This window comes from Rhinopithecus bieti, unplaced genomic scaffold, assembly GCF_001698545.2.
Source record: "Rhinopithecus bieti isolate Rb0 unplaced genomic scaffold, ASM169854v2 scaffold_2572, whole genome shotgun sequence".
Lineage (NCBI taxonomy): Eukaryota > Metazoa > Chordata > Mammalia > Primates > Cercopithecidae > Rhinopithecus > Rhinopithecus bieti.
Window position 1 is genome coordinate 214,443 of NW_016804595.1, and position 22,732 is coordinate 237,174.

General features: G+C 39.7%; 1 protein-coding gene across 2 annotated transcripts in view; it reads right to left on the bottom strand.

Annotated features, from left to right (window-relative positions):
* The window catches only part of STK17B (serine/threonine kinase 17b), a 42,963-nt gene extending 24,010 nt beyond the window's left edge, over nucleotides 1–18,953 (bottom strand). Inside the window, exons 1-2 of one of the 2 annotated variants that reach the window (XM_017869296.1) lie at nucleotides 18,676–18,953; nucleotides 5,711–5,876 (exon numbers count right to left, since the gene is read on the bottom strand). In XM_017869296.1, the coding sequence (XP_017724785.1) occupies nucleotides 5,711–5,832 (122 nt within the window). In that variant the 5' untranslated portion in view covers nucleotides 5,833–5,876; nucleotides 18,676–18,953. Of the gene's footprint in view, nucleotides 1–5,710; nucleotides 5,877–13,771; nucleotides 14,052–18,675 lie in introns of those variants that run through there. The other variant, XM_017869295.1, reaches the window with a different exon arrangement.
* Nucleotides 18,954–22,732: the final 3,779 nt, after the last annotated feature.

Genomic DNA, 22,732 nt, shown 5'->3' on the forward strand with positions numbered 1-22,732 from the left:
CAGATAACTAAGGTATATGTGTCCCTCAGAAAATATTCAAAGATACTTCAATGATAAACTAAGAAAATAATGGTTATCAACAGCTAGTGCAAACACACCCATTAAGGTCGTGTTTATCATTTTAGAAAGAAGTATGCTTTTAGCTCTCTCCAATGGCAGTGCTTAGTAACCTCTGCCAAAATTTAAAGACACCGAAAATTCATTTCTATCGGCATATGTGTTTACTGTAAGCCTACAGTTGCCCAAAATTTATTTTCACAGAGGCCTAAAGCTATTCTGAGTCAAGGGAAACTAATAAAAGCTATTCTATTGACTGCCTACCCAGAAAAATGTACACAAGCCCTTAAATAGGAAGTTTTACATATAATTCCATAGGGTTTTCAGATCCTAAAGCCCATCCATAAACCTTGTAAGGCTGAGTATAGGGGATCTGAAATTAAGAACCTCTACCTTAAATTTTGAATTACTCTCTGGTTTCTGATACTAACAAATCAGGTATAAATAAAAGATCTTCAGGAAGTAATGTTTGCTCCAGAACTCCTCTTGCCCCAATTCCCTTCAATATATTTCTAACACAGTCTATCTGACTCTTAGCATAGAAAACAAAACTTGGTGTTTAGGGGGTACTGGGTGGAAACTGTGGGACTAAATTCTTGACTGTATTTTACTAGCTATTTGCAAAGGTCAAGATAACAAAGATTCCTACTTTTTCTTACCCAAATTTCCTCAAAATTGGTGCTAATGAAAAGTACCGGAAATCAAACTATAATTTCACTCTTCTACATTTATCAAAATATATTAATATATCAATGAAATAAATCTGCATATAAAAACCTGATTCTTTGAAAGCAGTTTTAAGATTTGAGAATGTTTAACTATAAAATATTTTCTCATGGTATGCAGAAGGAATACAAATTGATGGGTTTCAATGAGCACACATACACAAAAATTAGTCCCTTCACTTTATATTCAATCCATTGATGTTTCATACATTTTATCCTGGATAAACTCAGTCAGAATAAGATTAAACACCTCATGAAAGGTCATAAATGGAATCGGAGCCCCAAGAATAAACTGTGAAATGTGAATTCCTAATTTTCTGTTCTAATCACTATAAAACAATTCTTCCCTTTTAAAATAATTTTGTTGGGCCGAGCGCGGTGGCTCACGCCTGTAATCCCAGCACTGTGGGAGGCTGAGGCGGGCAGATTTCGAGATCAGGAGATCAAGACCATCCTGACTAACATGGTGAAACCCCATCTCTACTAAAAATACAAAAAATTAGCCAGGCCTGGTGGCATGTGCCTGTAATCCCAGCTACTCAGGAACCTGAGGCAACAGAATCGCTTGAATCTGGGAGATGGAGGTTGCAGTGAGCTGAGATCGCATCACTGCACTCCAGCCTGGGGGACAGAGTAAGACTCTGTCTCAAAGAAAAAAAAAAAAAAGAAAGAAAAATTGTTAAAAGAAATGTAACTCACTTGCTTCTATCAATTCTTACTTAGATTTCGAAGCAAAAACTTGTCTAAAACAGGAAGGAAATTTTGAGTTTTATAAAAAAATTCACTTGTAAAATTTAGGAAACAGAAACCAGTTAGCCAAGAAAACTGGACATCTGAAAAAAACAGTTTATAGTAGCACTTGTGACAATTCAGTTCTGCAATAATTTTATTATTTATTATATCTACAAGCCAGAATTCTCCCAGAAACAAAGAACAAAATTAAATAACACTTCTTATCTAATTGTTCCAGGTATTACCAAGAGGGTTTTTTTTGTTGTTTGTTTGTTTTTGAGATAGGGTCTCAACTCTATCACCCACTCTGGAGTGCAGTGTTAGGATCTCAGCTCACTGCAGCCTCAACCTCCCAGGCTCAGAAGATCCTCTTACTTCAGCCTCCTGTGTAGCTGGGACCACAGGCACGCACTACCACTCCTGGCTAATTTTTTACATAATTTGTACAGACAGTATCTCTCCCTAGGGTGCCCAGGCGGGTTTCAAACTCCTGGGCTCAAGCGATTCTCCTGCCTCAGCCTCCCAAAGTGTTGAAATTTTACAGGCATGAGCCACTGCACCCAGCCCAAGAGGCTTTCTTAAACAAGTACAGCACTCATTAATCCAGGGCAAAGGTGACCACATGATGTGGATAATGATTTATTTATTTGTCAACGTTCACCACTAAGTAAAAGCTCCATGAGGGCAGGGACCACGTCTGTCCTAATTATTACAGTAATTATAAAATCTACAGTTCATTAACATATAATAGGAAGTGAAATATCTGTTGAATGAATGCCAGAAATATGTATCCACTATAATACCATACACTGTGCTATTCTGTATCCTGTACTTAAAGTGTTTGTATTTCTTAAAAGTTTGAGATTCCAATAAAATTATATATATATGTGTGTGTGTGTGTGTATATACATTCATTTATATACTATGAAGGTAGATATTTTTACCATAATTATCAGATGACTTAGGAAAAAAACCAAATATTTGTTTTCTGTTCTAAAATGCTAATTATAGTTTGAAAGTAAAAAATGATCTTTAAAATGTTTCTATACCAAATGTAATTGAAACATTTAAGAAAAGTTAAAGCATTTAAAATAATCCTTAAGTCATACCCTAAAAGGCAAGGCTAACTAGATTTCCCAGCAGTGAAAAGGTCTAGCAGTTACCCTTCTGCATTCCCCTTCTGCATTCTAGAATACACAATAAAATGTGAAAGGAGGCGGGAGGGTAAGCCACAAAGGAAGCTGACGTTTATTTCTGAATCTGCCTCACCCTTCTAACCACAAGAAGTCCTGAAACCTTTGCCTCAGTTGGGGGAGGGGTAGAAAAAACTTACCCAACATGTTAAAAAACAGGAACAATGCAAGTTTTTTGAGAATAGTAAAAAATGAACTGTTAACTTTTACATAATTTCCTTTAGTTTGCTAAAGGAAAATGAATTATTAAACACTAGCACTCTGAAATAAAAAAGTTGATTTAGAAAGGTAACTTTCAAAATGTGCAAACCTCAGAAGAAATGATTATGATTCTAATTTCCATTTCACAAAAGTATAGGATATTAAAATTGGTAACAATATTGAAAGAACTTTCAGTACATTCTTGGCAGATGAAAAGTCATGATTTCTAATTTATCAAGATCCAATAATTAAACATATCAATATTTACCATGTGGCTCATTAGCCTATATCAATTCAAAAGAAAGATGTTACTTGGTCTCTTTCATAAAGATATTTTAAAATGGGAATTTAGCATAGCAATCAATCTAATTTGTTTTAATCAAATTCTATCATGAGTTTTTGATCCATAAAAATCACAAAACTATGCCTAATTCAATCAACTTTATTTATGATGGGCACTCAATTAAAGAAGCAATTAGAATTATTAGTAGTGTCTCACAGTAAATTGTCCAAAAGCCCTCAAAGCAAAAATATTTTATAGACTTTTTAGCTCCTATAATATCCTCAATTTTGAAAAGTTAATTTAAAAAATGTAAGTAAATTTACTCATCAAATAGTAACTCAGAAAAATAGAAAAGAAATTGCCTTTTGTTGTGTGTACCGTTCAAGATCTTGCATAATATTCACTTCCCTGTCGCTGAAGCATTCAAACTGAGGCTGGATAACAGTTTGCTGGGGAAATTATAGGAAAGATTGCTGCACTGCATACAAACATTGTATTAGTAAGACCACGGACCACTGAAGTCTTTCCAATGCAGAGATTCTATGGTTCTATGCAAGATACAGGAAACTTAAAAAAGAGAAAAAAAAAGAAAAAAAACCCTTTCTTCTTCCTATTATAATGCAAAGTGAAGTAATTAAGATTTAGAACAATTTCTTAAAACATTTTAAAAGGTTCTAAAACTGTATCTTGTAATACACCATTAAAACACCCAAATATTTTGCACATTAAATTAGTATGCCAGGTATTATGACATGTGCTTTTATATTTAATTCTTGGTCAATGAGTTAGATATTATACTTCTTTTTTTTTTTTTGAGACAAAGTCTTACAGTGTTGCCCAAGCTGTAGTGCAGTAGTGTGATACTGGCTCACTGCAACCTTTGCCTGCCGGGTCCAAGTGATTCTCCTGCCTCAGCCTCCCAAGTAGCTGGGACTACAAGCACAAACAACCATGCCTGGCTAATTTTGTATTTTTAGTAGAGACAGGGTTTCACTATGTTGGCCAGGCTGGTCTCGAACTCCTGACCTCATGATCCACCCGCCTCAGCCTTCCAAAGTGCTGGGATTACAGGCGTGAGTCACCACGCCTGGCCAGATATTATAATTCTTATTTTGCAAAAGAAAGGCTGCATCCAACATCTGCAACGTGAAAAAGCCAGGACTTGCCTCTGCCCTTAAGGTAAAAGGCCACCAAGAATGAAATTACTTTTCATGATTCAGTCAACTTTTCTTTTCACATTGAGATTTTCAAAGATAAAAATCAATCACACTGTTTTGCTGCACATTTATCAACAAAAACATGGACTTAGTAAACCATTTAACATACGACAAAACATTTACTTCCAGAACTAAAATCAAACTGAAGATACATAATGACCACCATCTTCCAACCCTTCATGAAGCACCTTTAATTTAAAGCTCAAAAGATGCTGAATGTATAACTTAAATAACTTGGTATATCTTTTATAACTTTACATATATTAAAATGGTAGTACAGAATGGTTTCATAATATCATGTCACTCTTGGCCATACAGAGTTTATACACTGGTTAAGGGAAAATAATTTGTAAAGGCTTTTACTTATAAAACACTCATTTGTTGTGACATAGAATCAGACTACGAAATGTGAATTCATTCGTTCTGTTCAACTTAGGATATGGGGAGAATCTTCCTATTCTTTTTTTTTTTAAAGCCAAACACAGTATCCTAGGAATTTAAAAAAATATTTCATTTAACAAAAACTTAGAGCATTGTACTAGGCACTTTACAAATATTAACTAACTTAATTCTCATAACAACCATATAAGATAGACACAATTACCTTCACCCCTACTTTTCAGATGAGGAAACGACAGCACTAAGAGGTACAGTAGGCAGGGCGCAGGGGCTCACACCTGTTATCTCAGCACTTTGGGAGGCCACGACCAGAGGACTGCTTGAACCCAGGAGCTGAAGACCAGTCTGGGCAACATGGCAAAACCTTGTCTCTACAAAAAAACAGCCCAGTGTGGTGGTGTGTGCCTGTAGTCCCAGCTACTTAGCAGGCTGAGGTGGGAAATCCCTTGAGCCCAGGAGACAGGAGGTTGCAGTGAGCCAAGAACATGTCACTGCACCCCAGCTTGAGCAACAGAGTGAGATCCCGCCACAAATAAAAATTTAAAAAAGAGGTACAGTTATTTAGTTGAAGTCACACACCTAGTAAATGGGGGAGTCCAGACTTGAACTCAGCAGTCCACTATGCTGAGCTGCCTCTTCCCATGCACAGCCTCACATAAGGACAGAGACCTCCTATGAGAGGCTCTGAGGCTAGGTAGGTTGTATGATGTAAGTTCACTAAACCCTCCACAGATTTGGTTTTCAAGTCAGTTAAGACTAGACCCTAGGTAACAGCAACAGAGATGACAGCTTTCCTTCCTAATCACTGTTAAATAACGATCCCAGAGTGAGTTTTATAGAATTATAAAAACACAAATCCAAAATCTGAATTTAGATGGCATACACATCATATGGTTTTCTTACCTCCCTAGCTCTTTAGATGTAAGCATATAGAAATTATTAAAGTTTTCCATTTTCATTGGAGTTTGAGGAGTTGTAGTTAGCAGGCCTGAAATACTTCGGCAATCAAATCTCCTCCTCGACATGTTAGGTGATTCCTAGGTCTGCTTCTTTAGTCACTTATTTTTACCTATGCAAAAAAAGAGAAGACAGAGAAAAGATGTTATCTTGGGCAGGATGTGCATTACATTACACAGCTCCAAATATAGCTATAAAATACAACTAAAAAAAAAAAAGATTTAAAGAGCACATTCTACCCAGGAGGAAAAAACAAAAAGCACACACATAAACCAGTAACACTGTGGCACTTGAACGAAGTTACTGACTTCATTTCAGAATAAAACTACTGTGAAAGTTCTCTCAATTAAAAAAAAAGAGTTATGAGAAAATTTTAACACAAACAATCAGTTAGTTTCATCATAAAACTCCATTCTTTAAAGTTATAGAGGTTTCAGCTGGACACGGTGGTGCACGCCTGTAATCCCAGCACTTTGGGAGGCTGAGGCAGGAGGATCACTTGAGGCCAGAAGTTCAAGACCAGTCCTGGCAACACAGCGAGACCCCATCTCTATGAAAATATTTAAACATTAACTGGGTGTAGTGGCTCGCACCTGTAGTCCCAGCTGCTTGGGAGGCTGAGGCAGAAGCATCACTTGAGCCCAGAAGTTTGAGGCTGCAGTGAGCTATGAATGTGCTATTGCAGTTCAGTTTGGTCAACAGAGCGAGACCTTATCTCAATAAACAAATAAATAAATAGATAGATAGATAAATAAAGTTATAGGCTTCACATAATAGGTAATTTAATACAACAAGGTAATAATTATTCATTTTAAACTTATTTTCACATGGCTAAAGAAATTTGGTGGTAAATGCACATACTGTGAGTTATATTACTGACGTGAAGGACTACAAGAAACAGAACTTTTTCCATGGATTGGCTATGTTTCAGTACTCAACTCAGAAACTCTCAAAGGTCTTACGAGTCCCTCCTTTGACAGCACCTAGCACAGAGCCTGCTATGTATGAAGTGCTCAATAATTTTGTTGGAGGAGTGACTAATCTATACATAAAGCTTTATTCCGAAGTTCTGTATCTGAAGCTCGTATATATATCTGGAAATTTTTGATGTTTACATGCGTTCAGTGTTATCAAAACTATTATGTTAATTGCATTCATAAAACAATAACAGATACTATATTTCAAGACTTATGACTTACTGCCCACTTATGACTTACTGCTATGCCTACTTAATAAAATATCAAGTATTATTCTTTTAGCACCCTCCTGCTAAGCATTTGTGCCTTCTCTGCCATCTTTTTTTCCTATTTTCTACTTACATGTACTGTTCTTCATCTTCCTAAATTCAAATGCCAACTACATTCTACTTAGCCAAAATGCAGTGTCATTAGAGTTCAGTGTTTTCAGTTTCTACATTTTCTCTTTTTGGTGTTATTCTCAAATTATGAATGCGTCACTGCAGTTCAGCCTGGGTGACAGATGGAGACCTTGTCTCAAAAAATTAAATTAAATTAAATTAAAATTATAGCTTTCACACAACTAGATAGTAAAATTGTTGTCTCTACATCTCTTAGTCTTTGGGGAAACAAAGCTCTAACCAGTTTTGGGGTACATCTCTAGGAGGGTCATAGTGTAGCATTCTGAGAATAACCTTTAGACTGAAAGACACCTGGGTCTGAATTCCATTCATCCATCATACCAGCTATGAGACCTTAATTAAATTATTTAACTTTGCTATTGTTATGGGCTGAATTGTGTCCTCCCCAAATTCCTAAGTTGAAAACCCTAACCCCTGTATCTCATAATGTTACTATCTTTGGAGATGGGGCCTTTAAAAAGGTGACTAAGTTAAAATGAGGTCATTAAAGTGGGCCAGTTAGGACACAGACACACACAGAGGAAAGACTATGTGAACACACTAGGAGAAGACCGCCATCTACAAGACAAGAGTGCAGGCCTCAGAAGAAACCAACCCCGCACACACCCTGATCCCAGATTTCTAGCCTCCAGAATTGTTGAGAAAATATACTTCTGTTAAGTCACCTGATCTGTGGCAACACAGTTATTTAAAAAGAAAACAATACATGTAATATTTCAAATATAAGACAAGGAACACCATATACAAACATTTACTTTCCAATCTTATTACTTGGTCATATTTCATTTAAATTCAGAATAAAACATATTAAACACAGCCCCTTCTTTCCACCCCCAGTTTGCACTCCCACTAGCATTGGATGGGACAGTTTATCACTACTTTGACAATATTTGCCCAATTCAGACTTTTAATTTTGGCTATCCTAGCGTGATGAAGGTGAAATGGAATTTTGTTGCGATTTACTTCGCATTTCCCTGTTTATTAGTGAAGAAAGCTTCGACTGTGCTGCCTCTAAAGTATGGATGATAAAAGAATCGATCTTCCAGTGCTGCAAGGATTAAAACTTAAAATATGCTGAACTCATGTCCACTGACACAGGTACAATGCAAGTCACCAGGACATATCGTTATTGTTCCACAAAACAAAATTAACATTCTACCCAAAAATACTCTCCCTGCAGTTCCCTGCCATTGTTGAACAGCTGTACCATTTCCATGTACAAAATTCTCATCCCAACTTAGTCTAAACTTAATTCTTAAAAGCATTTTTGTTTTCTATTTTAACTATTTGTGTATCTTCTTAGTTCTGATAGTGCTCAGTTTCACTGATTTTTTTCCATTGTTCTGAAATATCAATATGGGTACCAATTTCCTCATAAGTTCATATATTTATTGGAAATATACCTACATCACAAGCTGCTTTAGGCATCCATTAAGCATTTCTTAAATTAATTTTCCTTTTATTTACTGCATTGGAACCAACTGTCAGAGCCAAGATATTTTTCCATTTCTTCTCCTTTAGCCAATTTTGCATATAGTGGAGCATGAACGTCACCTTTGTCCACCAAGCCCTCCACAAACATCTGGTTGCCCTTCACATAAGGTACATGCAGGTTATCAGTCAGTTCTCTGTTGCTCCTTCTTGTATCTTCCTAAATTTCCCACCAAATTCTCTTTAACTCCAACAATTCTCAGGCCTTTTCTTGTCTTCTACCACACTTCATATACCTATAACCGATTCTAAATTACCAATACGTCTCACTCCATTTGAAATCCATTTCATAACATTTTATCAGGTTATACCGGTTAAAAAAAATCTTAAGGGATCTGGTAAGTAAATTTATATGCATGTGTATACACGTTTATAGGCACAATTAGATCCTATAAAAAGTGTAATAGAAGGTAAGACACAAGTAAGCTTTTAATCACATAGTACTACTAAAAATAATGGTATCTCACTTATTTTTAAAGATTTTTTTCCATTAGTTCTCATTATTAATAATTGCCATAAGAATTTAGAAGTAGATCAGTGAAGGAAGGAAAAGAAGGAAATATTAGGTTTGACCTGGGCCTTCACTTACTTGAATGCAGAAAGCAAGTGTGATGTGAACAAAAGCAAGACTATGTCTACAAACCTCTAGCTCTATTTTAAAAAGTATTTATCATATACTTATTTTCAAAATTATCAAATAAGTTTTAAAAAATAGAATATATAATAATAAAGACATTTAGAAAATCAAATTGTCTGTTTTGATTCCTTCATTAGCTCCCCAGCAGAAGCAGCTTTCAAGTACTTACAGCATGACACATAAAGGCCTCTGAGGCCAAGTATACACTAGCTACATTTCCTGAGGCACTCATATTTCATATTTTGTCACCACATCTTTGTTACACTTCTTTGCCTGAAAAAGCCTTTCTACTTTCCTTAAATGGCTAACTCTTCTTACACATCCTTCATAACTCAACACAGAATGGCCTCTCCCCAGGAAGCTTTGCCTAAAACCACAGGTTGATTTAAATGCTTCTCCTTTATGCTTCAAATAAGAGGACCCTTGGCATACTTCCTTACCTCAAAATGTAACATGTTAGATTACAGTTCTGTTTAGTGTTTAAAGGGCAGCATCCTTTTACTTTTGTGCCTAAGCCACCAGCATGGTATCTGCCACCCGGTAGGAATTTAAAAAATGTTTGATAAACTGAATTGTCAGAATTATCAGATAGAGCAAAAAGAAATTGTAGGTACATCTCATGTCTTTGAGGGGTTAGGAGAACTTGAGATCCATCTTGAATTTACAGTACTGGAGCTCTGAATGCAGCTAGTCTCTGCTTAATTCAGTATTTGGACAAATAAAGTATTTTAAATTGCACTTACAAAATGTCAGTTCTAAACAGGTAGCCACAAAGTCTGGAAACACAGATAAAATGATTTTGTCATATACTATAATGTAATGTCAATAGACCTTTTGTTTTTTCCACTGTTTCCAGACAAGGTGGCTACTTGTTTTTAATACAAGCTATTAATACAAATACCTACTGCAGTTAAGAACATCACTCTTTTAAGAGCCACCAAAAATCAGGAAATTCAGGTAAGTGTCCTATCAAGATTTACCACTGATAAGTTTAGATCTTCACGAAGTAAACTGGAAAGGCAACAGGAAGCAAAGTAAGCCCCAAGATTGTAAGGGAAGCGACTCCTGTCTACATAGGCATTTCAGGTATTTACTGCTAGCAAGCTTTCCCTTGGTGTGGCAGAAGTATTCGTTTTTAATTAGTCACTGATTAGAAGCATTGGTATCAAGACGGAAATGATGACGATTTCCAATTTCAAGGAAGAGATTCCTTATATGTATTCTGCTAACAGGTTTTGTTTTTAAAAATATTTTGAACAGAAAATATAATTCATAAATTTAATCCTCTAAAAATCACAATAGGAAGTCAGCTAAACTAACTCTAATCCAACTATTCTAGTATATACCATCCAAGGGCTGAAGAGTCAGGCAATGACTCCTAGGCCTGATTCTGTGCCAAGACCCTAAGGCCTAATGCTGTGTCTTCCCACCTCCAGAAAAAGAATTAAACCCTGTAATTGTGAACCAGGACAAGACGTTGAAAAACGGAAACAGAGTGGGGATGCGGGGGTGGGCAACAAATGCATGGTGCTTGTCATTCACAAGATGGAAAATTAGGTTTCTGTTGTAAAATATTGTTTACTTAAGAGCACCGCTGAAGTACTATTTATTCAGTAACTATCACAATGCAAAATGGAATCTGATCCTTTAAGAATTAAAGAGGAAATTACCATCTCACTGTTAAAAATTTTCAATGCTTAGAGTATCACTACACACTCTTTTGGAGTAATTGCAAAGGGTCAGGGATGAACCAAAATATAATGCATATAAATATTAAAAGAAACTAATATACATCTTTTAAATGGCACTGAAGTTTGAGGTTAAATGTTCTGGAAAAAGGATAATAATAAACTTTTAATTAAGTATGCCTTGAAAATTGCAACATTACAACATAGTTAGATAAAAATAAGTGTTTGTAACTTTGTAAGAACATTTCTTAATTGAAATATTCAAAGAAATAGCCTTTGATAACAGTCCAGCATAGAATACAAACTACAGTACTTAAACATAAAATCACTGAATTTTGTCATCAATATGATGAAAAACTAAAGCAACTGACATTTGAAGTTTTCCTAAGTGGAAAGGTAGTAGATAAATGATTGCTAATGTTTCTGACAAAACAAATACCCATACAGTGCAAAAGATTTCTTTACAAAAAGAAGAATCAATCAGTATCCTTGAAAAGTAGTAAGCCTAGGAATACCATTTTTTTTTTTTTTTTTTTTTTGAGACAGAGTCTCGCGCTGTCGCCCAGGCTGGAGTACAGTGGCGCGATCTCCACTCACTGCAACCTCCGCTTCCCGGGTCAAGCAACTCTTCTGCCTCAGCCTCCTGAGTAGCTGGGACTACAGGCACGCGCCACAATGCCCAGCTAATTTTTGTATTTTTAGTAGAGACGGGGGTTTCACCATATTGGTCAGGCTGGTCTCGAACTCCTGACCTCATGATCCGCGCGCCTCGGCCTCCCAAAGTGCTGGGATTACAGGCGTGAGCCACTGCGCCCGGCCAGAATACTATTCTTAACTGACAATCTTACACACAGAAAATGTGAATTACAATATACTATGCATGCAATTTGAGGACAATTTAAGGATTAAGTGAAAGTGTCATTAACTGATTTCCTTGATTTCTTGTGTCTCTAAAATTAAAACAAAAATATTTTGATAAGGAAATTCTCCCTTTTAATTATCAAAGAGCTTTAAAACATGTTAAAATGTTCACTTAACAGCAGTAAAACACTGCAAGCTTAAAAATAAAATTATCTGACTAGAAACGTCCGCCATAAAATGCTTGTATCTTCTTCAAATTTGTTACTCATACTCTAACACAGCGATTAGTCAAGCCTCCTACTTCCTAAAAACGGATTCTATCTTAACCAAATTGTAATTCACTAATCAATGATCCCAAGATAAACTGCAACCATTCTATCCACACACAAAAAAGGATGGTCTCCAACTACAGAAATTCTACTTTTAAAAAGTCTTGCCAGGTAAGCAAATATATTTCACCTCAATTTTGGATCCCTACTTTAGAAAAAAGTGATCTAAACTGTACAATATGTATCTCAAAAATAAAACATCTATTCATGCCTCCAATTATTAAGATACTAGAAAAAAATTTAATTGAGCATCTGCTCCGAGGAGGAGGATCCGAGGGAGATGAGTGTAAAACTTTTGCACTGCTTCTATGGACCAGTTTTTTTTTTTTTTTAAATACACAATCCTACGGGTATACGGTCTAATATTTATAAAATAAGCACTTGTTGAAAATTACTTCTGAGCAGTTCACCATAAAACTAAAAAACAGTGTTATCAATGAGAAAGTAGGTTTATTATATTTTCCTTTAATAAAATTGTGCTGCTGGGTTCAAAAACGCTGCCACTCATTTCTACAGGGCTACGCCGTCTCCGCGCAGACATTCTCATAGACTTGAAAACGTAAAGTGGCCACACGTCACACACGTCAAACGTCCCTGGCAAGGTTCAGCTTATCATTAGCACCACAGATGTAAACATTACGTCGACAAAACAATCGGTGAATGTGATACACAGTCCTCATGTGTTTAAATATTAGTGAAATCTGATCAGTATTATGGTTTTAAAAACGTATTTTGTTTCTTAACTCCAATTTCCAAATTGATGTCAGAGTGCCTCTAGTCCAGACAGAAACTAATGCCAGCTACCAGCTGCTATAAAGCCTCTTTCAACTTTGTCTCTACTCCCTCGGAGGGAATTCAAATGAAACGCTTTTCCCTACAATAAAACAAAGAGCCTGGGTAAATGTCAAAAATCGTTGGCATCCAGTAGTCGTATAGTTTGAGGATGAGTCGTGCACACTAAGTGGGTTACAAGGCATCAAAGTAAAAATCAGATCGCTGAAAAAATCACGGAAACAGCTGTAGCCCGTCTTGCTCTCTTGCTGGTTTTAAAACACTGTTCCCAAGCAGTAACTGAAAACGTCCCACAAGACGAGCACGAACTTTCTCTAGACTAAAGGCAGCTGGGAGCAGGACGCGACCACGAGTTCCATGGGAACGCGCCCCGTACCCACGCCGCAGCTGGGACTCGGGAGAGGCAAGGGTGACCGCGTGGCCGTGCTGTGGAAGGGACCCGCGCGGGCCCGCCACGAAGGCGGCTCTGCCTGGCGCGACCCGGGGCCGGCCGGGTGGAGGGCGCACGGGGACATACGGACACGCACAGACACAGACACGCGCCCGGGCTGAGGAGGGTGGTGGGAGGACCGCCGGTAGGTCCCGGCGCCGAACCACAGGGAACCGGGACTCCAGCCGCAAAGCGGAGAGGCGTCAGCAGCAATCCGCCACCTGAGGGGCGACGGAGTCTGAGCCCCTCTCAGCCAAGCCAGGGATCCGAAGGGACCCTGGACCCCCCGCACCGCCTAAACGCTCCTCGGGTCCTCCTTCCTCACGTTCCAGGTCTCTGCACCGAGGGGGCTGGTTCCGTCGCAGCCCCGAGCCCACCCGCCAATCCCGCAGGACACTGACCGCTCCGGCCGCTGCAGGTTCTCCCGGGACTGCCCCCACGAGGGGGCCGCTGTCCCGCCCCACGCCGGGGGCCGCCACAGGACGAGTTCTCTAGCTCCAGCCGGGCGAGGCGCCAGGGAGCTCCGAACGTGGCAGGACCCACTTTTACTTTTCCAGACAAGGGCCGACGGTTGTGACCTGGCTTTCCGTGAAGTGACTCCCGGCGACGGCAGCGGAGTGGACTACCGAAGCTTGCAGTTGAGGTTTGAAAACTGCAGCCGCGTCTGGAGCATCGGCGTTCGCCAGATCCCTCCCCCTAGGTTGGGAGAGCCAATCGGAGCGCGTGCGGAGGGTGGGTCTGTCACGTGACGGGAGGGGCGGGGACCAGCCGGGGCGCGTGTGCGGGGCGGGGCCCGGCGGTGAGAGGGTGCGGCGCCGGGCGGGCCGCGAGGAGGGCCGGGGAGGCGCAGCGGCGTGGCGGGTGCGCCAGTGGGCGCACCGGGGGCTGCCGCGAGGGAGGGGGCGGAGGGGCGGAGGGGCGGAAGGGCGGAGCTTCCTGCTGGGTGCACTCCTTCCTACCTTCAGAGAGGTCAGTCGAGAGGTGTGAATATCCGGAGACCTGAGAGAAGGAAGCCGGAAAATTCGTCCCAGCTGCCTGCAACTAGTTACCAAACTTCAGTGCCTACCAAAGACCTATTTTCTGACTCTTCCTGGGAATCTTCCTTAGGACCTGAACCTACTATCTAAGTGGAGAACCCAGTTTTCTTCAACTTGGCAGAGGTTCCTCGGAGCGTCAACATCAGTTGGGGATTTATGGAACCTGGACCCCACTGCTAAAGTCTGCTGTCGCGAATGGTGTTCCTTCTGAGGCATTGACTGAAGGCAATGTAGGGAGGGTCCCAATAGGCTGAATAACCGATTTTGCATATATGGTGCCAAGGAAAAAGATGAAAGCCCTCAGCAACGTACTCAAGATCTGTTACCCTTTGAAGACAGTGGAAATTTTCAAAGTTCTGTGCAAGACACAAATGTTTTACATAGATATATAATCCTAGTTTATATGTATAGGATACACACATACTCATACATATATGGGATTAGTTATGTAATCTAGGATTGCTTTCAGAGGACATTTAAGATGATTGCAGAAAGCCCTTCCTTGGGAAAAGATACTGGGAGTGGAGTCGTCCTCTTGCTTTCAAAAGACTTAATGCTCAGTTAACATATAAAGGACAGGTTTTCTTGTTCTTTCCCACCAAGCCAAGCAAATTCCTATGAAGCTAGCTGTTTCCCTTTCCCACTGCATTTTCCCCAAGAAAAAGGTATAGAATACATCACAGCCCTTTTTATGAAGTCTGTTTGTTGTTACTTACGTTAACTCATCCCGGTTTAATAATGTCTTGCCCCTAAACCTTGTCAAATGAAGAATATTGCTTCCATCTATCTAATGTCTCGTTGCTAACAATTGGGCTGACTAGAGAAGCCTAAAGTTAGGATGAAAATAAACAAAATGGCACACACTGGAATTAACTTTTCTGGGGTCTAAGAATCCGTAAGCAATGAGACTGTTTCCATCTTTTCTTTCATGAACATAGGTGTTGCATTCAGGAGGTCTCAGCACCAGTACCAAAACTAGTAACCTCATGGTGGTCACAGGATTACATCATTACGGTGGGTTTTGGGGTTGTGTGTTTAACTTTGGACCTCCTTAATTTCAACATGTCATCATTTGCCAGCTTTTGACAACCTTCTCACACTCACCCCATCCTCCTCGTCACTAATCCAATCCCACATCACTTCACACCTAAACACAGACTTTTCTCTCTCTGGCACCACTGTAAGCCAGTCCTCTTGGTCACAATACCTCTGCTGTAATCAGCCAGCCTCCTAGGGATATTGTCATGTCTTGCATTTTCCTGCTTCTGCCTTAGCTCCAGCTTATCACCATCCTCCTCATCCACACCTGTTCATCAGTTTCTGACTTTAAGAAGGTTACCCTCTTCAGGAATCAGAACTCTGCTGATTCCTACTTTCTCTTCCCAGCCTGATCACCTCTGCATTATGTTCTTTGGTGCAGGGCTGATAGTTTGTGTTTCTTTTATGACCCTAAATAGGTTGTTAATCCTTGTGCCTGATGTCAGATTTGTTAACTAGGATTTATCACACTATCCCAAGGACATTCAACTGCACTTGGTCTCAGGCACTGTGGTTCAAGTAACAAGGAATTCATGGTGCTGAGGAGGAGACAGTACATCTGTGGCCTTGCAGGAAAATTCAGAAGTCAACACATTCCTCCATCCACCTCATTTACCTAAACTCATTCATAACCATGTCAAAGATTATGTTCTTGCTCTCATTCCCTCGAGTAGGAAATCTCCAGGTGAGCTGATGGTCATTCTGTGGTCATTGCCTCTGACCACACAGTTCATTAAGTTGACCTTCCCTGAATGACACAGTCTGACCATGGATGGTGGTTGTTATGGGCTCATTTGTGTTCTTTTCCAGTTCATACCTTGAAATTCTAACCCTCAGGAACTCAGAGTATGACTGTATGTGGAGATAGGGCCTTTAAAGAAGTAATTAAGGTAAAACGAGATGAGTGGCCCCTGATCCAAGATGACCAGTGTCCTGATAAGAATAAATTAGGACACATACAACACTAAGGGTCAACCCTGTGAGGACATAACAAGAAGGTGGCCATTTGCAAAGCAAGCAGAGAGGTCTCAGAAGAAACAAGACCTGCTGATATCTTGATCAAGGGCCTCTAGCCTCCAGAACTGTCTGTTAAAGCCGTCCGCTCTGTGGTATTTGTTATGACAGCCTGAGCAAACAAATGCAGTGGTCCTCCCAGATCACTCCAGGTTAGTAATCACACACTGACTAGGAGTGATCCTTCCCAGTCACCGCAAGTGGCTTACCATATGTGGCCAGGGCAGGTGATCCTCTCTGGTAATGGCAAGACACTCACCATATTCTGTCCAGGGAAGGGACCTTCCCCAGTCACACCAAGTCAGTCACCTCGTACTGACTACATAATGATCAGGAAAGTGACTCTCACTGATTCCATATTTACTCCCTATAGATACAGAAAAGGAGGGTTTTGCACAGAGACGAAGGCCTCAAACTCAAAACTCTAGCCCCTGACACACCCTCCTTCTGAAGAATTTATGTGGAAAAGGCAAAACAAGCTCTACTACCTGTCTAGAACTGAATACACCAGAAACCTGTGGCCAGGCTAAAGGTAGCCAGACACAGGCAAGGCCAACAGCCTCTGAAGGGGTGTGGCTCAACCCCCCACCCAACAGGGGTGCTCACTGAATGGAGACAGGCTCCTCCAAACAGATCCCCTCTCTGGAGGTAGGAATGGTGAGTGTACTCAGATGGAGATGTCACAGTGCATTTATCCATGGTGCCTACAACAAATTGCAATTTTGAAAGCACTGAGAACGAGAGACTCTAAGAGACCTCACATTCCCTGACTCTCTTGAAACACTATTAGCAAAGGTAATTGGGGCATGTTTTGTCTGATGAGAATAATAACTCAGGCTGGTACAAGTGTCTTCCTTAAAGGGTGACACAGTTTTCCTCTCCAAAACATTCATGTTCAACTAGGGCCAGTATGCCAATCCAGCCACTCACTGCAGTTTATAGTGTATAACCTGTCCTGTAAAAGCTACCCAGAAGAAATGCCATGCACATTGGCGAATGTTCTAGTAGTCATATTTTTAAAAGTAAACAGATAAAATTAATTTTAACATTTTATTTAACCCAATATTTCTAAAACATTGTCATTTCAACATGTAATCAACATAATTATTGAGACTTTCTTTATTTTAAAATATTTATAGTAAAATAAAAATTATTTTACGTCCTTTTTTAATATTGTCTTAAATTTGGTGTGTATTTTATACTTACAGCATGTCTCAATTCGCATGCCAAATTTTCATCGGAAACACTTAATCTGTATTTAGATTTCACAAAATTTACTGTTGCAAAAAGCAGATTCACATTCCTAAGTTGTTTTGAACATAGTAAAGTTTTTCACACCAGGTGCAGTGGCTCATGTCTGTAATCCTAGCACTTTGGGGGTCCAAGGCAGGTGGATCATTTGAGGTCAGGAGTTCAAGACCAGCCTGGCCAACATGGTGAAACCCCATCTCTACTAAAAATACAAAAATTAGCCAGGCATGTTGACAGCTTCCTATGATCCCAGCAACTTGGTAGGCTGAGGCAGGAGAATCACTTGAACACAGGAGGCAGAGGTTGCAGTCGGCCGAGATCGTGTGCCACTGCACTCCAGCTTGGGCGACAAAGCGAGACTCTGTCTCAAAAATAAACAAAGTTTTTCAATAACTAAATAGAATATCAGTTTCTTACTCTAAATTTAATGACAATGAAATAAAATTGAAAATTTAATCATGTTAGCCACATCTCAAGTGTTCCATGGCCACGTGTGGCTACTAAGTTAGGCAGTGTAGGTCTAAAGGGCTAGAAACGTGCCTTCTAATTGTGTCTAAATTTCCAGTGCTAGAGACAATCAGAGCAGTCTAGAGCTAGAAAAGTTCTTGCAGTTCAGTAACCCAACTCCCTTGTTTTAGAAGGTAAGAAACCTACAATGAGAGAAGTTGAGGGACTTGCAAAAGATCACACACCTAAACTAAGTGTGCATATCCGAACAATAATTTAGGTCTCCTGACTCTTAATCCTAAGATATTATTTAAGCCTCTTCATATCAGACATACTTCAGGATAAAGTAATTTTTAAATTTATCTGAATCATCACTCCGATGATACAGGCAAGAGAAAGCAAACCTGTATCCCAACTGCATTCTCATAACCTGATAAAAGCACACCCTACAATATTTAAGGCACCCTCCTTCCACTCTGTCTTGGGGTCCATGTGGTTTCATCTGTCAGCCCTCTTACCTCAATGCGTCACCGCTTCCTCTCTTTGGAGCCACCTGGCCGAACATCGCTGCCACCCGCCCCCAGAGCATCCGGCCACATTTTTCTGTCTGCAGTTTTCCTCTCCCAGCTGTCTACCACACTTTGTTTAAGGTTGTGCTTCAGAGAATCCTTTATATTTGCAAACCAAAATATTCAGTAGAAACTACAGCAAAGTTGTAGAAGAGCTGCTATGCTCCAGCCACAAACACACCAGGCTCTAAAGTTCTACCTTGTGAAAAGCTGTGAGAGAGAAAGAGAAGATATATGTGTGGTTAAGTGTGTGACATCACACAGCTCTGCCTTCAAGTCCCAGTTCTGCCCATTCCTTGTTGTGTGACTTTGGGCAATCCTCAGTTTTCTCATCTGTAAAATGGGGATAATAATAATAGCTACCTCCATGAGATTGAAATGGGATAATGCATACTAAGAACAGTGCCTAACAAGAGTAAACCCTTGGTTCCATTCCTATAAGCTATTATTATTTACCAGTGGTTTGCCAGCTCCCCATGTGCACTACTGCACCCTGTGACTAGTAAAATGCTCAAGACATTGTGGGTCCTATGTAAATATTTGTCAAATGGCTTTATAAGATACTTTTGATTTTCCTCAAATCTTATGGTTGATGCTAGTAGGGATCATTGGGGGAAAAAAGTCATGAGAAAGGAAAGGGGAGAGGGAGGTGACTGCTTTTCCTTTCAGTATCTATCTGGTGGTGACACCCAAGTTCAGAATAAAGCTCTAAGGTCAACAAATGGCGGCGTCCAAGGACCCGTGTGAGATAAAGAAATTAGTCACTAGTGTTTAAAGGAAATAGATATCAAGTGGTGCAAAGAAATAAATATAGGGTATAAATATAGGGTGCCATCTATTTGATTTGAGTAGATAATGCCTGCGAGCTCTCCCTAATAAATCTCTTCCTTTTTCACTTTGCTAAGAAACTTCCTCTACCAACTGCATATACCATGAATGACAACCTGCTATCACATTCTCCAGGGTACATGGCAGGTACCCTTCCAGAAACCCTTTACTGAGTGAGTCTTCTTACAGCAGGCAGTAGCAGATATAGATAAGGCAGAACCAACTTGTAATCCCCAGCAACTCCCTTGTTAGGAGTGGTCTCTGTGTCAACTGGTGTAAGGTGATAGATAGCATGAACATTGAGAAGGCCAATCTACTCTGAAAGTTGAGCCATTTTGTGGCATAAAAGCATTAGTAATGTGGGAAATGGTACTATTCCTGATTATCACAGCATTTCTGACATTGAGAATATTCAAAGATTCTTGAGTCTTTTTAGTAGTTGGCCTTTCCTTTAGATTTATAGAGCAGCATTTCATGGCTTCACTTTTTACCGAAGAAGCAGTAAGTTCAGAGCTGTTCAGAACCTTTAAAAGGTCACAGATTATGAGAGAATGGTTCTGTAATTTACCAGCTGTGAGATCTTGAGCAGGTTAGAAAATCTCTATGCCTCTGTTTTTCATCTGTAAAATGGAGATAATATACTTGCCTCATAGTGTACATGGCAACAACAGTTCATAAATAATGAGACTGGCACTGTTCTAAATGTGTTGCTTATGTTAACTCATCTAATCCTCACATCCTCCTATGAGTTACAGTGCTATACTTTCCTCCTTTAAAGATAAGAAAACTGGCCTGGCCTGGTGGCTCACGCCTGTGATCCCCAGCACTTTTGGAGGCTGAGTGGGTGGATCACAATGGTCAGGGAGATCGGAGACCATCCTGGCTAATACGGTGAAAATCCGTCCCTTACTAAAAATACAAAAAAAAAAAAAAAAAAAATTAGCCGGAGGTGATGGCGGGCACCTGTAGTCCCAGCTACTTTGGGAGGCTGAGGCAGGAGGAATGGCGTGAACCCGGGAGCAGAGCTTGCAGGTGAGCTGAGATTGTGCCACTACACTCCAGCCTGCGCGACAGTGAGATTCCATCTCAAAAAAAAAAAAAAAAAAAAAAAAAGATAAGAAAACTAAGGGACATGGAAGTTATATACTTGCTTGCAGTCATCCAAGCAGTAATGAGTAGAGCCAGGATTCAAGTCCATCCTCTACTACACAGGCTTTTTGTTTTTTTTTTGGAGACAGAGTCTCACTCTGTCACCCAGGCTAGAGTGCAGTGGCATGATCTCAGCTCACTGCAACCTCTGCCCCCCAGGCTCAAGTGATTCTCATGCCTCAGCCTCCTGAGTAGCTGGGACTACAGGCATGTGCTCCACACCCAGCTAATTTTTTGTGTGTGTGTGGAGACAGGGTTTTGCCATTTGCCCAGGCTGGCCTCGAATTCCTGAGCTCAGGCAATCCACCTTCCTCCAGCATCCCAAAGTGTCAGGATTACAGGCGTAAGCCACCGCACTCAGCCTACACAGACTTTTACTGTGGATATTTAATAACTAACTACTAACAAAAGAGCACACCTTCTTGGGTGTTTTATTCATCTAGTTCCTGGCGTCCTTGTTCTTTTCAGCCTTTTGTTTCTTCTCATATCCACCATTCCGAAATTGCTTTATTGTTAAAATAACTTTACAAGTATATAAAACATGCAAAGAGAGAGGGCTAAAATGATCCCTATGTAATGGATCAGAGTTAGAGGCATCTGGTTGAAACTCCTGTTTAGCTTAATATAGATACAGATATTTACATATAGAAACATTTGTAGGTTATGTATATATACATAGGTTTATATACACATGTATAGCTCTTTGCTCTGTCAGCTGAGGGTGCCTAAAAAGTAATGACACCTCAGAAACAACAGCATACTTAGCACTCTAATATCATTCTCCAAGAAAAGGAATCAAAGCTCTTCGGAGAAATGGCTGCTTCTATGACTGAGGATGGAAATATACAGATGGGCCTGAAGTATCTTGTAGACCAGAAAGAAGGAAGTGCAAGCAAACACCACCATGCAATTATGGGGGCATTCAAAGGGAAGGGACCCAAAAGCCAACTACAGGAGCTCACAATGGCCAAAGCTAGGACAATTTGAGCAACACAAGAAATAAAGCAGTAGTAGACTATAACCCAAAGTATAAAATACATATCTATGAATTCATACTGATATAAATAAATGGTTGAAAGAATAGACAAATCTTTCATACAAAAGAAATATGAATAATTTATGCAGATACTCCACCCTCAAGTCGGTGGAGCATAACTCCCCACTCCTTAAGTGTGGGCTGCCGATAGTGACTTTCTTCCAAAGACTGAAATATAGGAAGAGATGGGGAGAAAGGAACTTTAGGGTGGAGAAACCTGATGAAACCCACCTCAAACCAGATGATCAAGGTTAAGGTCAGTAGTCATAAGTCATAAGTCATGATGTTGTGTACCCTTAATATAACGTGATAAGAATGATACTTTGCCTGTGTAGTCTTCCTCCTAAAAACCCATAACCCCAGTGCAACCATGAGAAAATCATTCGGCAAATCCCAGTTGAGGAACATTCTGTAAAATGCCTGACCTATACTCGTCAAAACTGTCAAGGCCATCCAAAACAAGGGAAGTCTGAGAAATAGTTACAGCCAAGAGGGACCTGAGGAGATGCTATGACTGAGTGTAGTGGTATCCTGGGTGGGAACCTGGAATAGAAAATGATGTTAGGCAAAACTAAGGAAATCTTTATTTAATAATAACGTATTAATATTGGTTTATCAGTTGTGACAAATGCACCCTTGCTAATGTAAGATCCTATAATAAAAAGGGAAATTGGTTGGGTATGAATCTAAAACTGCTCTAAAATGAAAGGCTTTGTTTAGAAAAATGAATGAGTCTGCTATTGCTTCAAATATTCAAATTTAGAGAATGTAGAACTAATCAAATAATCAAAATATAGCCCTGCTATTATTTTTGCAAACTGTTCAGAACACCGTTGTGTTAGTAATTTGATGCAGGTTTAATCCAATATCAATCTCCAATCAAGATTTCCAAGTCAGATAAAAGTATATGCAATAGGAATCCAGAAAAAGATCCAGAAAATTGTGTTTTGATATCATGTATATCATCTGATTTTAATCACAAAGTGAATCTTT